Genomic DNA, 17,258 nt, shown 5'->3' with positions numbered 1-17,258 from the left:
AGATATATTTTAGCCTATAGATTATGGCAGACAAAATCTTCATGAACAAGATCTCTTTGTATGTTTAAGTGGGTCACCTGGGATATGGTTTGATCATATCCAGCAAACGCAGATTGATGGTGGGTAGAAATAAAAATAATCCTGTGGCTCATATGCCTGAGACTGCAGATGGTGAGGTGCTTCTGATCGATATGGTTCTGGCGATGTCAGAAATGAGGTACAGTCAGCCAAAATGGTTTGCCCAGGTGCATTGCACTGACATGTGATGGTTCAATTTAAAGTCATCCGTCTGACACACATTGTCAAAGTCAGGAATACACATTTAACTGTCTTTACTCTCTGAAGTGTAGTTCCAGTGGCCCATTATTACTGCTTCTGGTAATGAGGTAATGTAGGAAGGTCATGTAGGAACGTAGGATCCTTCTGCATGGTTACCCCTACTTTTTGCCTGGTGCTGTGATGGTTTCGGACTAGTCTGACTGGGATCCTGCTAATCAGGACCCCAGTCTCTCTGCTTTGTCATTTAAATTGTTATCTCAAATACTTAGGTACATCCCAGATTGGATACTGAGGTACCCTTGTCAGTGCCTAGTAAATGGTAATAAGGTACCCAGGGCATAGGTACCCCAGAGGTCCCCCATGGGCCTAAGCATGTATTATGCCACCCATGGGAGACCATTCAAACTGTAACTACCGGCCTGCCATTACAGCCTATGTAAGTTGGTGCTAGCACCACTTACAAAAGATATAGGTTTCCTATATCTAGGATCACTGCACTTAAAACCTTTGTCAACCCTATAGCAGGCCTTTGCAATCCTCAAGGGAGGGGTCTGGGTTCTAAGTGTGAGAGTGCCCCTGCATGAGCAGGACACCCCTAAAGCCTATGGAGTCCATTCTCCCGGGCTGAAAGTGAAGGAGCCATATACAATATAGAGGGGCACTGCGTAATTACGTGATGACCATCTAAAACTGTCTGCAATTAATCCTATCATGTTTGGTATCAAACATGTTGGAATCATACCCCCCACACCGTAAAAGTTGTGGGAAGTATGATCCGAGCACCAGAATGGGCCTCCATTAGGCTCTCAGTGCTCCAGGTACCAGGCTTCTAGACCCGGGCAGCACAACATGGTTGCTGCTGACCAGAGACACGATTCTGCCCTCCTGCTGCTGAGTCAGGCTAAAGCAGGGGAAGGCAGAACATTAGGTATCTTGTCAAAGTGAGGTGTGACCACCTCCCAGAAAGGATTTCGTGTATTGGTGCCAGGTGGGTGCGCTTGCCAGCGCTACTCAGTCTGCATAAAGGTCAATTTTGGTGCCACCTTGCTTAGTCTAGTTCAAACCAGCTCTGGGAGCTGTAGGCTCCCGGTCTGGCACAAAACTGGACAAAGGACATGGTAGTATCCTCCCCATTGGCCACTCCATCCCCTGGGAGGGAACCTTGAATCATCCCAACCCTTTCCCTAGGGTACTTAAGGGCTTACCTGTGGGTGGGTTCCTAGATTCATCATGGGACATGATTCAATTCAGACACCACTTCAACTTCCACCGCCAGGGCACTCTTGACTTTGCTGGACTTCGTTTGGGCTCAACCTTGTCCCCCTTTCAGTCTGTACCTGTGCACGATACAGGAACCTTCAAAGGCCTGTGGGCATCAAAGACACCTGAAGGAATCTCCCTTAAAGTGAAGGAGTCACTTCCCTGCATCTGCAGACACTGCAACCAAGCTGACAGGCCAGCTTATCCTGAGCTCCTATGGACTCCAAAAGGTTCAACACCACAGGTGGTGGTTCTGCACAGCTCCAAGGCCTGCCGTGCCCTCTTACCAAGTTTGAAACCAGTATCCCTCGTGGGAGCCGCAGGAACCGAACCCCTGTGCACTGCGTCGAGTTGCAAAGGCTTGTTGGTTGCCTTCCACCAAGATGTTAGGGCTCCACGTAGCCCCAACCTCGAACATCTCCAGTGACCAGAATCTTTGCCCACACCGCATTGCATGCATCATGGCCTGCATCTTTTGGTGAACTGCTTGAAGTCCTCAACTCCAGTGCCTCCCGCCTGTGGGTCTATTTGAGGGTCACCTTTCTTTCTTTTGGGCTCCCCTGATTGCTCGGGCCTGCCCTGACTCCCCTTCTTGTGGTGAGTCCCCTGGACCTTTCTGTTCCCGACATTGCAACTTCTTCGCTATCCACGTTGTTTGCAGTTGTCAAGGCTTGTTGTTGTTTTCCGACGGACACCAACGCCTCAGCTCTCGACATCCGATGTGGGACAACTCGTACCTGACTCCTGGTCTTCCTCAGCATTGCCTGGTCCTCACAGCTGCTGAGTCAAGGTCACTGTTGACTCTCTTGCAACACCCAACATCGATGGTCATTTGTCTTCCAGGTTTCCGGGTCACTCCTGAATGACATAGACACTCTCCCCTCTGCTTACAGGTACCTCTCAACAAGAATCCACCTTTGGGTTTCACCGGGCACTTTCTCCTTCTCCAGCAGCGGCACGTTCCTGAAGCCCTCCATTGGGTTCAACTGCGGTTATTAAGGTGGGTACTAGGGTATCCAAGGGTGGGACAGTTCTCCAACCTTCTGCTTTTCACAGGGTTTCTTCAGGGTCCACTGGGATGGGTCCTTTTTCTTTAAAATTGCAACCGCGACTTACATGTTGATTTGTACGGAGACGCAGTTGTGTTCCCGCACTGCACACAATCTCTGTGGGGTTCCTAGTCACTCACCTTGGGTGGTCCTTGGGGGCCTGGAACTTCCACATCCTCTAGACATTGTCTTGCCATGAGTCATGGTCCTTATACCACTTTCTTAATATATGGTTTGGTCCTCCCCCTGCGGTTCACTGTGTGTTCTGTGCTATTTACGTGCTGTCTATGCAAAGTATTATGTGCATTGTTCATATTGTCGGGTAGAAGATATTTAAATGCGTTAGTGAGCATTATATAATAAATACATATTTTTATAAATACCTTCTGTGATTCTTTTTCATTCAATCTATACCTATAAGATTGCATTCTGATAAAACAAGCTGCTTTACACTCCGTCTGGACTAAGCCTGAAGGCTGCTCTCCACAGCTACCACTTAGAGAGCTTTCCATGGTTGTCTAAGACCTCCTAAATCACGATAAGGGTTGCCTGGACTGGTGCAGGGTTTCCACTTACATAAGTGTACATCATATACCAGGCAAGCCTCTCACAGGTCACAAATGAACTTAAGTATGAGGACGAAGCCTTGGAACTGATTAATTTAACATATTATCACCAGCAGGATGACCTGCGCAGTATTATTGTGCACTTGGGGAGAGGATGTGACCTAACTGTTAGAACGGTCGACCTCGGAGCTGGGGAACCAGATTCAAGTTACAGACGGGTTGCACAACATCCTGTGATTTCTGGCCAAATCACTTAATCTCCCTGTGACTTGCTCGGATTCAATCCTCTCGAAATAACATATAATGCATTAATAAACATGTTTCGTATTACTAATAATGCACCACACGACATTTCTACTATCTAGGGGAAGCTTTTAAACGTGCTTTTACTAACAGTAACTCGAGTGACCTAATATGGCTGCCACAATGTGGGAACGTTTCTGCGCATGCGTAATTCACACTCACGTGACATGACGTACTCTGCTTTGATGGGAAAACTTTGCTTCTGTGCACTAGAACTAAAGATTGCTGCTTTATGTTTCACATGCTAACGCTTGCACTGCTGCTTGTACTAAACCCTGTTCGTTCTGCCTAATCACTACCGATATAGTTAAAATAAAGTAAAGGGAATAAAGTAGAGATAGTGGTATACAGCGCATTCATTAATTCTTTGTTCTAAAACTGTTTCTCTTTGACTTTGCTACTAGCTCGTATTTGGACCTGATTTTACCTCGCTGCACTCCATTTTAAAGAACTGTGCCTGCGCAGAAGAACCCAAGAGTCCTCAAGTCATGGCATTGAACAGGTGCCAGGAACAGACTTGCCTATGGAACTCATGAGAACTTCACCCTTCGACCTCTCAAAAGGAAGCTCGGATGTACCGAAAAGTTATACATTGTATTTGTTATTAAAACATCCATTGTCGGGTGGAATAAAAGTGCATGGGAAAAAGAATTATGGGAGAGAACATTAATTTGAATATTGGAATGAAATGATCTCATAACTGGTAGGGTGTGATGACCTCTCCTGGCTTTTGACCAATCAAATTGAGGACACACATGAACTTGCAACATTGGGGGGTGGTACATTGCCCAGGAAAATGGTTTAACTAAGGTAGGCTTAGCTAGTTAGATTGTCCGACTTGTCAGAATAACTGACCTGTCACTGACCCAACGCACTCAATACGCAATCGAGAGAAGAGGTGCTGGCGGAGCACTATGTCAGAAGAATCGATAACCCAATCGGCGTTCTGAGGGAGAAGAATCGATAACCCAATCAGGGTTCTGGGAAGGAAGTTCGATAACTCAATCGGGGTCCGACTGTTAGTTGCGGAGAGGGGTGTGACATTGGCATTGCTCTTTAGCTGTGGGTGCCGGTTCTGACCTGCGGTGGTCCTGTCCTGATCCAATTTGGTCCGTACTTGTCCTGATCCCAGCCTGCACCGGTTCTATCCTGTTGGCACCTGAACAATCGGGGGTCCTGTCCTTTATCCCAGCCCGTGGCCAGGGTTGGCCTTCACACCATTCTAGGTAAATATTCTGTGTGGGTATGTCATTGTACTGTTTCTCTTTTCTTACCCTTCCTATGTTTCCATGCTTAAAGAAAGTCTTGTAATATTTTCACATCATCTTGCTTTGATTATTTCCTTCCTAATTGAATGAGCTTTAATTGAATTGGTATGGACTCTGACATTTAAGAATTTACATAGATAAAATGTTTAAAACTTTCCAGAGTTTGTGATTATTCCATGAATGCAAATTTTGTTTCTACCTCTTATTCTAACTCCCTTGATCCCTTAGGACTCTAGGTACCGTTGACTAGGATTGGTAAGTCAGTGGTAGAAGTCCTAAAAGGTTAAAATTCTGATTAGCGAAGGTTTACCTGTTCAAAGTGTGTATGTTTATGGGCCCAGGTGAGTATGGTAAACAAGCAGGTGTGCCTGTTTTCAAAATGGGTGGAAGCCTACCCTACTCGCAGGAATTATAGCCTCACTGTAGCCAAGATTCTACTTAGGGAACTCATACCTAGGTTCGGGTTTCCAGTAACAATTGAATCAGACCGAGGGTCTCATTTTAATAATGAAATATTTTGTCTGATCTGTGAAGCATTCCAAATTGAGCAAAAGTTGCACTGTGCATACCGCCCAGAGGCTTCTGGAGCGGTAGAACAACTTTATGGCACAATCAAGTCATGATTAGGAGAGATGTACGAATCTACCCAATTGGAGTGGCCTGATGCTTTACCTCTTGTTCTGATGGGACTCAGAAGCATCCCAGACAGAAACACAGGCTTGAGTCCCCATGAGATAATCATGGAAAGAGCAATGAGGCAAGCATGGGTACCAGGACACAAGCTGATAAATATAACTGATGATTTAGTGCTTGAGTACTGCAAAGCACTGGCTGACCAAGTGCATTCTCTCTCTCACCATGTTGGGGAAGACGCTGTCACCAGACGATCAACTCCAGCACATGACCTGAATCCAGGTGACTGGGTAGTGATAAAATAACATACACAAGAATCTTGCCTAGCACCAAGGTGGGGAGAGCCACATCAAGTTATAGTGGTTACCACCACAGCTGTGAAGTGCAGGGAAATTCCGAATTGGATCCATGTCAGTCACACCAAGAGGGTGACAGAACCTGATGACATAGGAGCTGAAGGTTGTGCAGCTGAAGGGTCTCAAGGAGTTGATCCCGAAGTAGTTGATGAGGAACAACCGAGCACCAGTCAGGATGAATGGATTCCATTAGTCGACATACCTACAGAATTTGTGAGAACCAGAAGTCATACCTATCTAGATAGACAGAGTGATAGTGAGGATGAGTCAGGAATAGAAGAACACACTCAGATTACATAAATCCAAGCCAATGGTAATTCTGAGGAGGACCAGATAAGGAAAGATAAATGTACTCAGACATTTGAAACTCCAGCCAGAACTCCTGAGTCTGAGGAGGGACAGATAGGTATTAGGACAAAAGCTCAGGCAGAAGACAATCAAGAAATCCAAAGACCTGAGCAGGACCAGATAGGTGTAGAAAAAACGTGTTCAGGAAGAAGAAGGCGAACAAAGTCAAACTCAAACTCCAACACAGCAAACTCCTGAACAAGGCCAGATTAGTATCCAGGCAGGAGAAACAAAAATAAGACCTGGACCAAGTCATATAGAGAGGGATACAGAGGACGACATTGAACCAGATGCGCCACAACTGAATGAAAATAAAAGAGCATCTGAAGAAAGTCAAAGCATAGTACCAGCTAAAAGACTCAGAAAGGGAAATAAGTGGCCTCGGTTTGTCAAAAGACAAAAATTTTGCCTTAAAACAATAGATGAAGTACCAGAGCACGTAAATGAGATATCAAGCCAAGCCGGACCATCCACAGAGCAACCGAGAAGGAGAAGTCCACGTTTGAAAAGACTGAATAACAAGTTCAAAGGACCTGAGTGGACCTACGTCATACTTGAAGATTTCGAAAATCTAGAACTGAGTGATGACAAACTGATTGTTGATCAGACTGACTAAGAAGTGAGACCAACTTGAGAAAAGATTCACAGGTTAAAGTCTGTGGAAAAGTTACAAAGAAGGGATAAATCTCCTTAGTCAGAAATGGCTGATTATAATGTTAACGGAAAACCAAAAAGAAATCGTCTAAAGACATGTTGTAGAATATGCACATGAAGTATATTAATAGTAGTTATAGTATGGTTTGGATTGACATTAGCTATACCTTACTTGATGAGCAAAGAAAAACAGAATAACACTAATATACCTGAACAAGTAGATTCACCTAAGAAATTAGATACACATACACAAGAGAAAGCAGTTAGCCTTAAGCAACCTGAAGTAAATTTAGAAGCACCAGATGAGGTAGATTTACATTATAGTAGAGCTAGAAATAGAACTAATTTGAATGTATTTGCTAATTTGTTAGTACATTATGTAGAAGCTATTGAGATCAGTGATTGTTATGTGTGCATGAAGTTGCCCACATCAGTAGCTGAAGGGGTCACATACCATCACTTACCCCTGACATATGGTATTTCATGTAGCATTTTAGCTATTCTGTTTTATGGAACTGGAAAATTGCAATATTATTATTCCAATTTTGATGTTATCTTTTCTGAAGTTCCTTTACATAGAAATCTAAATCGTATCCTTAGTACTAGGGATTCTACACACTTCATGGGTGATTATTTTCTAACAGTAGGATCAATAGATATAGCTAAAGCACACAAAAACAATCTAACAGGTACATTACATGAGAAAGAAAAGATTTTTCTAGATTTAGTAGAGAAAAGGATTTCCATAGAAAAGCCACTGAACAGAAACGAAAGATTCCTAAATGGGCTGAAAATAAAGAGTTTACCTCTAATGGCAAGACTCAAGCTGCTATGTTGCTGGATTTCGAAAAGAAAGGGAAACTCTGTCTCCATAGGGAGAAAATAGACTATTATAACAATATATTCATTGGTTCCAGTGAGTGTGAACATAATTTCAAAGTAATTGGGGGTTGGGGTTTCAAAGATGGAACTGAACCAGTATTTCCTGGAATTTATTATATTTGCGGGAACAAGGCCTATTTTAAGTTGCCTGATCATTGGTATGGGAGTTGCTATTTTGGAATAGTGTTCCCAAATGTATACCATGTAAAGAAAATCCCTGGAAGCAATGAAGAAACTAATGGACTAACACATAGTAAAAGAGCAAAGTTTGCTGATATTGTAGGCGATATTTAGTGCAATAATACCTTCAGTGGGAGTGGTTCTGAACATTCAAAGAATTTGCAAATTGTCAACAGTGGTGGATCGCTTATCGACTGACACTGCTAGTGGATTTTTGATGATCAATACCGAATTAGTTGCGGTAAGATCAATGGTTTTACAAAATCGACTTGCTCTTGATATATTATTAGCAAAAGAGGGCAGAGTGTGTAGAATGCTGAAGATGCAACATTGTTGCACTTACTTTCCAGACGAAAGTGTTGAAATTGGAAAATATGCAAGAAACGTTACACATTTGAGAGAAGAATTGAAACCACTGGAGTTTGACAGTGCATTGAAGAGACAAATTAGTGGTCTCTCTTCGATAGGTAGTTGGTTTTCTAACGTAGGAAAAAGTTTTGTAGGTAGAATACTGATGCCAATGGTGGGAGTAGCCCTACTGATTTTAGGGATAATAATTTGTTATAGATGCCGTAGCCATAAAAAGACATATATAGTAAATAAGAAAGGAAAGAAAAGAAACTTAATTGAAATTGAGCTTGAAGAATTACATGGGGATTTATACAAGAAAATTAAAAACTTTCACATGAATAATGGGGAAAAACCTAAAAGAGTGTTTGAAGAAATAGAGCTGAGTAAATGTTGAAAGTTGGCATCTGTTTCTGTAATTTGTGATGATATAAAATATCATCAAAGAGGGGATTGATGGAGCAAGGTTTCGCATGTAAAGAGACTTGCTCGGATTCAATCCTCTCAAAATAACATATAATGCAATAATAAACATGTTTCGTATTACTAATAATACACCACACAACATTTCTAGTATCTAGGGGAAGCTTTTCAATGTGCTTTTACTAACAGTAACTCAACTGACCTAATATGGCCGCCGCAATGTTGGAACTTTTCTGCACATGCGTCTGTCACACTCACATGACATGACGTACTCTCTGCTTTCGTGGCAAAACTTTGCTTCTGCGCACTAGAACTAAAGATGGCTGCTTTATGTTTCACATGGTAACGCTTGCACTGCTGCTTGTACTAAACCCTGTTTGTTCTGCCTAATCACTACCGCTATAGTTAAAATAAAGGGAATAGAGTAGAGATAAGTGGTATACAGTGCATTCATTTATTTTTTGTTCTAAAACTGTTTCTCTTTAACTTTGCTACTAGCTCATATTTGGGCCTGATATTACCTCGCTGCACTCCATTTTAAAGAACTGTGCCTGCGCAGAAGAACCCAAGAGACCTCAAGTCATGGCATTGAACAGGTGCCAGCAACAGACTTGCCTATGAAACTCATGAGATCTTCACCCTTCGACCTCTCAAAAGGAAGCTTGGATGTACCGAAAAGTTATACATTGTATTTGTTATTGAAACATCCATTGTCGGGTGGAACAAAAGTTCATGGGAAAATAAAACTATGGGAGGGAACATTAATTTGAATATTGGAATGAAATGATCTCATAACTGGTATGGTGTGATGACCTCTCCTCGCTTTTGACCAATCAAATTGAGGGCACACATGAACTTGCAACATTGGGGGGTGGTACATTGCCCTGGAAAATGGTATAACTAAGGTAGGCTTAACTAGTTATATTGTCCGACTTGTCCGAATAGCTGACCTGTCACTGACCCAATGCACTCAATAGGCGATCGAGAGCAGAGGTGCTGGCGGAGCACTCTGTCAGAAGAATCGATAAACCAATCGGGGCTCTGAGGTAGAAGAATCAAAACCCAATCAGGGTTCTGGGAAGGAAGTTCGATAACCCAATCGGGGTTCTGGGAAGGAAGTTCAATAACCAAATCAGGGTCCGACTGTTAGCTGCAGAGAGGGGTGTGGCGCTGGCGTTGCACTTTAGCGGTGGGTGCCAGTTCTGACCTGTGGTGGTCCTGTCCTGATCCAATTTGGTCCGTACTTGTCCTGATTCCGGTCTGCACCTGTCCTATCCTGTTGGCACCTTAACAATCGGGGGTCCTGTCCTTTATCCCAGCCGTGACCAGGGTTGGTCTTCACACCATTCTGGGTAAATATTCTGTGTGGGTATGTCATTGTACTGTTTCCCTTTTCTTACCCTTCCAGGTTTCAATGCTTAAAGAAAGTCTTGTAATATTTTCACATCATCTTGCTTTGATTATTTCCTTCCTAATTGAACGAGCTTTAATTGAATTGGTATGGACTCTGACATTTAAGAATTTACATAGATAAAGTGTTTAAAACTTTCCAGAGTTTGTGGTTATTCTATGAATGCAAATGTTGTTTCTACCTATTATTCTAACTCCCTTGATTCCTTAGGACTTTAGATACCGGTGACTAGGATTGGTAAGTCAGTGGTATAGATCCTGAAAGGTTAAAATTCTGATGAGCGAAGGTTTACCTGCTCAAAGTGTGTATGTTTATGGGACCAAGTGAGTATGGTAAATGGGCAGGTGAGCCCGCGCTCTATCAGTCCTGTACAAGGGGCTCTGGATACTGGCAGGAGGTTTCCCATACACTCCAGGTAAACAGCAACTGTTCATTCAGGCCATCGTCAAAACCAAGCATTCCATATAACACCACTTACTGCGAGAACCCAAGCCCGCTGAAGTAGATGGATGGACAGCCATGTCTCCATCCAAAATTTGAATGTGCCAGAACTGCCAGTCACCATAAATGCCCCCGAAGGGGGAATGGACATCTGAACTCATGGGACATGAAACACAAGAACGTGCCATTACAAACAAAATGATCAAGTGTCGGTTTTCAAGAGGATTTGCAACCCATGTTTAGAATACTGCAGGACCCTCCCATAGAGTTGCCCCCCCCCCACCCCCCATCTTTTCCCTAATCTTCCCCCAGGCCTACATTCACAATACGTTCCTTTAAGATTTGGACAAATGACATAAACGGTAAACATTATTTTACACTCCTTTGAATAGGTTTCTACTCTGCATAATTTGCACTTCATATTCTGCTATGGGACAGAAACCGGGGCAGGCATCTTAACTGATTTTCTCTATGAGTTAAGGTAAATTGGAAGTGGCATTGTCACTAATTTGTAATCCTATCATCATTTTTTTAGAATCAATAAATATGTTTTTAAATGAAAAATTGGGACCCACAATATAGAGTTGTGGGTGGTTGAAGGGGCAGCAAATTCATCACGCATAAATAATTCTTCCAAGCACAACTGCGAATGAGGACAACGTTACTTAACGGGTCGTCCCTTCAGATGGGCCGTGCGTTTAGAGATTTGCACAGAAAATAAAGTGAGAAAATCTAAGTGTTGTACTCCTGACTGGAACAGCAATAGCTTTGTCCTGAGGAAGTGAAACTACATTATTACGAAATACACGGACTAAAAAAACATTAAGAGTAGCAGAAGATAATAAGGGAAACTTTAATCTTTGTATTTGAAGAATACAATTCTGGGGCTCTGAATAAAGATATAAAATTAACAGATTGATATACTAGCATACACTGTATGTACCTGACTGCTTTTAGAGTTAACTTTAAGACCAGAGTAGCCTAATTGGTTGATGAGCAAAGGAGCATTTGCTATTGAGCTTTCAGTGGTGAATGCTTGCTTTGTTTCTTCTTTTCTAGAATCAACCCCTGTTCTTTGTTACTGGCAGGTCAAGTAAAGACATTAAGCGCCAAATACACACATGCTTATCTTAAATTAAATTACGATTTTCCCTCCTTGTTTTACTAGGGAAACTGGGATTTAGTGTGCTCTATGTGGCTTTGGCCCACTCTCAAGAAACATTTTCCAGTCACCTCTTGCACAGAATATGGTTGAGTATACCGACAACAGTGTAAAACATTAACTCAACATCAGATTCTGATGTGAACAGTGTTGACAAAAGACATATTTATAGTTCAGGTACTAACTACGACCATTTCCAATTAAAATCGAAGGAGAACATGATCTTCCAATTTAGAAATGTCTGCATTGTTATCAAAAACTGCATTATGGATATCAAAGCAAGATAAAATTATGGTACCCACCACACTGTAATGACGTGTCAATCTGAAATGGGGACTCTCCGTAAATCCAGTCCTCTGTGGCCCAGTTTATCACGTTCCCTTCTGAGCAGCCCAGAGAAACATTTGTTTGAGCATAGTCCCACATTCGAAACATGTAGAGCGATCCAATGAATCCGACAGAACCCGATGTGTTCATGCCCGCCATCTGGGAACAACCCAGGGATAAATTTCCACCACCAAACAATGAGGAGCGCCTTTTCAACTGTTTCCAATGCACTGGAACGCCGTTCATGAAGAAGGTCATATTGAAGGTTGAGTGTTCCCACTGTATGCAGGTGTAATACCAGGTATCTGGATTAAGTTTCTCAGGAATAACAATTTGATTGCCAAAGATCCATAAAATCAAGCTACCGCTGTCTCCAGCCAGTCCTAATTCGTAGCCTTCTTCAGGGTAAGAGTAAGAGGGTGGTATTCTATAGGTGAACACTGTCCACGGATTCACCACAGATGGCAAATTCAGGTACACACAGACTAAGAAATCCGGAAGTGAAGGCAAAGACTTATTCAACGTCACTGTTTCATTGCATGGGCTCTCGAACACTGCTTTGTATTCACCAAGGAAGCCGGCCCAAGCTAAAAAAGAAAGCAAAGACCATCATTTATATTTTGTGAAGCTCATTTCTAAATTGCAAGTCTAATTTTTCTTTAAACTGATTTTGTAAAATGCATATATCATGTAAAATTAAACTGAGAGTGAAGCACTAATGTTAGACTTAAGTTTAGGTGAACTAATTCAAGCTTCTTGTAAAATTAAATAATTTCGTACCATGTAACGTGCCAAAAACTGAGGCTGTGTTACACAAATTGCAACAGTTCTGGTGTAATTGTGGCCGACATCTTCATTAACATTTGGACTAGCCAGCAAGTGCAAATTATATTTTCGCCACAAATCAGTGTATGCAAATGCTGATTTTGCGGATTATTCATATTTCTGCTCATTTTTGACTTAGCTGCTCTTTATAGGTTTTGATGTATTCCATTTCCTTTTGGTATTATTTTATTTTTGGTTACTGCATACTGCGTATACGCCTGTGACATAATCACTGTGATCATGACCGACTCTAAATAAACAAAATATGTATAAAAAAGCAAATGCTTATTTTGCACTTGGCAAGCAGTGCAGGTGTTGGTGCACACTTTTCTGGCCCCAGTACAATATCTGTCATCTAGACATTGGGCAAACCTCATGTCCTAGTGCCCACCGCGAAGTGATAGTGGACTAACACTGGGCACTACATCTACGGAAGTGTATGTGTCATTTCATCTATCATTCGTAGTGCCTCACAATCGGGCTACTTGTTCTAGATTAAACACAAAATAAAAGATCAGACTTAGCAGAGAATATGTTCTTAGGAGAGACAGAATGTTGGGAGAAAGCTATACAGTATAAATTTAGGAACCACTTGTTAACAGCCATAACTAAACCCCAAAATTCCTAATCGAATGTTCTGGCATATCAGGCAGTCAATTGATGAAAATAGTTTTATGAACGCATTGAGTGCCAATGCTTGCACACTAGCAGACCGGCATTTCAAGAGGTGGAACTCACTGCTCATTATTGAAGTAAGATATGTGGAGAAGTGTGGCTCAATGGTTAGAGCGACAGACCTTGATGCAGAGGTCTGGCCGGACCAGGGTTCAACTCCCTCCTCAGGTCGGTCTTGGGCTAAATTTCCCTGGACCTGACAATTCTCGCCTCGGTGCCTATTCTAATCATGGGTCTCACGCTGCAACTCTGGGCAATAGCTTGCTTAATCTCCACAATGACCCCAACAGCGCCAGGATGCCTGGTCTCACCCTGGGGGGCCCAGGAGTGGGCACTTCACATAGAAAGGCCAGGAGGGGTTCCAGAGCGGTATGTGTACAGTGCTGTGATACCCCTTGGGGTGATTGTGCGCTATATAAGCACTACAACATAAATGAGATGCATCCTTATTAGTTCATCATTTGATATTGATTTTTGAAAATTTGATTTTAAATATCAAGGGGCAGATTTATGAAGGCCTTGCGCCGCCGGTGCGTCACTTTTTCCCATGTTAAAAATGACGCACCGGCGGAGCAAGGCCTTCATAAATCTGCCCCCAAGTTGCTTTCGCATCTCGCATCATATGGGTATAAATAAAAAACTTCATCATGACAAAAGAGTCTGCATGTGTGCTAATATCCTAAACTATCTTAAACATGTTAATCCTAAATAGTCCGCGTTTCTGGACTTTAGGAAGATCTATACAAATAGGCTGTTTTTGAAAATTAAGGATTGTAATCTCTTTGATTAACATAGCTGCCTCCAAAATTGTGTTTAAATGCTGTAAATCTTCATTTTCTGTAATTTTTCTTAGATTAATGTAATAACGTATGATTGAAGGATATGTATTTTGTCATCAGCATTTTTTATATATTGTACAGCTAAGTAAATTATACATTAACATTCATAAGAGTAAACGAAAAGCACAAGTTGGGGACCAACGCTCAAGTTTGGGGACTAGTACTTATTTTGCATCATCAAACTTTAACCTAGAGTCGAAGAGACAATGCCAGATAAAGGAAGAAAGGATGTACAAGGAAGAGGCCAAGGGCCCAGACGAAAGAAGGAAACAAAAGATCCAAAGGGTACACAAAACCTAAAGTGGGGGTATTGTGAGCAGTCTAGCTTACAGAACACACAAAGCCTTATTCTCCAAACCTTCCAACTATCTTGCCCAGAAACTGGCCAGCTCACAACGGCAGTGGTCACTGGGAGGCAAAGATGACATTCTACTTAAAAGCTGAGTATTTACGAAGGGAAAAAAGTAAAGCAATTCTTCACTGGAAGCGCACCTAGGATGTGGAACTCTATCACCCCCACTTACCAAGAGAACAATTGAGTGACATGATACATTGGAAAAAATTGCAAAGCTTGATCTTTAAGTACCATTTGCAATCATGAAGGTTTTTCTGTGTCATTGACACTATGTCAGGAAATAATTATAAAAGGATTATGCAATGCAATGTTGCATTGATGTGTGCTCATTCCACCTTAACTACTCCAGTCACTCAGAGTAATGGCCTACGACATTATATGACTTTGTTGAGCTTTACTATATTGTTAGAGTCCGTATTTTACAATAAATCACTCTCTTCACTGATTGACTAAAATGAGCAAAAGAAGTGAGGCCCAGAAAAGGGCAAAATGGACGCAAGAGGAGGAACACTGGAAAACGGCTGGCCACAGATAAGAACTGCTACCACACCAGCTCAAGGGAGGGAAGCAGGGCTAATATATCAGGAACATTGGTAAAACCCAGCACAATGTAAGAAGGATCTAAACCCACCTAACAACTTGATGAACGTTAGCGAACTCACGGATCACTATAACGCATCAATGACAAATATAATCAACTCCACCATGCTGCTAAGACTGAAAATAATTACAGAGAAAGATTAAAATCCCTGGTTTAATGGGTCACTAAATGAAGAAAGGCGGAGGCTGAGACTAGCAGAAAGAAAATGGAGACAGCACCCATCATCCCCACAGCTAAAAACTCTCAGGAAAACTAGAAACAACTACAACAAAAGTATTCTCAGATCCAAAAAGGAATTTTTTAGATCCGAACTGGATAGTGCTAAAAACAGACGGTGGAAACTCTTTGAGATGTTAAAACAATAATCCAATAATTTGGCCAAAACTGCTCAGGAATTAACAAAAACCCAACTGAGCTGCAAGGACTTCTCAGCCTTCTTCACAGACAAAGTCAATTCCCTAGAAAGGGAACTCAAGATGGCAGCTGACAACCTCTCTAGCCCATTATCTTAACAGAATGAGGTTACCATGCATACTGCTCAAGCTATGACGAAAAATAAAGCACAATGGTTGACCTTCAAGCTTTATGACCAGAATACCATTGCCAAAACTCTCTCAGGTATCAAACCAACTAACCACTACAATGACCCCCACCCCTCAAAATGCTTGAAAAGAATCAACCACATCATCGTCCCTATATGGACAACAATAAGCAATGCCTAACTGACTCAAGGCACCTAACCAGATTGCCTAAAAACAGGTCAAGTCCTACCCATCATTAAAAAACCTAGAGGGGACCCGGCAGACCCAAACAACTTTTGCCCAGTGACCAATATTCCACTAATAGCCAAACTACTTGAAAAATGTGTGCAACTACAACGGAGCCACCACATCACTAATTTTAGTCAGTTAGAGGACTGCCAATCTTGATTCGGACCAGGCCACAGTACGGAAACAGCAAAGTTACAGATAGTGGATGATGCACTATAGGCTATGGATCACAATGAAACAGGTCTACTAGTTCTTCTTGACTGGTCTTCTGCATTTGACACGTTAAATCATGAAAAATTACTAGCCCGGCTTGAAGACAGGATGGAATTATCTGGAAATGTACTGAAATGGTTTAAATCCTTCCTACAGAACAGAACTCAAAGATTCTTGGTCAACCAGGCGCTATTCCCGCCATGCCCAAATTTCGATTGGAGTTCCACAAGGATCAATATTATCTCCATCACTATTCAACCTATATGTTGAACCCCTCACAGAAATTCTCCAGCACACCAACATCCCCTATCACATGTATGCAGATGACACTCAATATCTCGTTGCTGGAGGAGATCTAGACAATGAATGAGGCCTTAAAAGTGTCATTAAGAAATAGAGAGTAACCCTCAGACCACAAGGGAACAGGCCTAAGTTACAGTACTAAAACAAGAAGGTTCCCTTGGTTGAAATCTGACTGCTTCAATCCGCTATTCAATCAACTATAGTTCCTCTTTCATTCTAATAACTCCTGATCAAAACTTCCATCTGTCATGCTTTGCTCAAAACCCCTTAGTATAAGTAGAACCACAAAAGCACTTAATCTAGAAATTATCCAGCCTTACGATGCCAAGGTGTACATTACACTCAGTTTTATTTTTTTTAAAAAGGTTGAAATGGTTTAAAAACACCTACATACATCAATCAAATGTGGATGTACGACATTACAACGCATGCTTTTACCACGCATGCTTTTACATCGCAAGTTTTACAACGCATACCATTACAAAGCATAGTGCTTTGGGCGCTGGATAGTGAATAGTTTAATTTACTATTCCAACTCCAGTCCCCGTGGATAGTAGGGAAGGTGTTGGATAGTACATTAAACCTATTCCCTATCCTAGAGCGCCCCCCAGTGCAATGCGTTGTAATGGTTTGCGTTGTAAAAGTTGCGATGTAAAAGCATCGCGTGGTAAAAGTTGCGTTGTAAGTGAGGTTTCCCATCAAATGTACATATGCCACTAATGATGAATTAATATCCTGTCACACTATACAATTCAAAATCAAAAACATCAGTATTTCATTAAAAACA

At 41.9% G+C, this 17,258-nt stretch overlaps 1 protein-coding gene across 1 annotated transcript in view; it reads right to left on the bottom strand.

Moving 5' to 3' along the window:
• LOC144772946 (adhesion G-protein coupled receptor G2-like) overlaps nt 1–17,258 on the bottom strand; it is a 1,412,864-nt gene that overhangs the window by 907,689 nt on the left and 487,917 nt on the right. The window contains exon 4 of the mRNA XM_078657647.1: nt 11,866–12,477. Within this exon, the coding sequence (XP_078513773.1) occupies nt 11,866–12,477 (612 nt within the window). The remainder of the gene's footprint in view (nt 1–11,865; nt 12,478–17,258) is intronic.

The sequence above is a fragment of the Lissotriton helveticus genome, chromosome 8, assembly GCF_964261635.1.
Source record: "Lissotriton helveticus chromosome 8, aLisHel1.1, whole genome shotgun sequence".
NCBI classification, from domain to species: Eukaryota; Metazoa; Chordata; class Amphibia; order Caudata; family Salamandridae; genus Lissotriton; species Lissotriton helveticus.
This window is presented reverse-complemented; position numbering and strand designations above follow the sequence as displayed.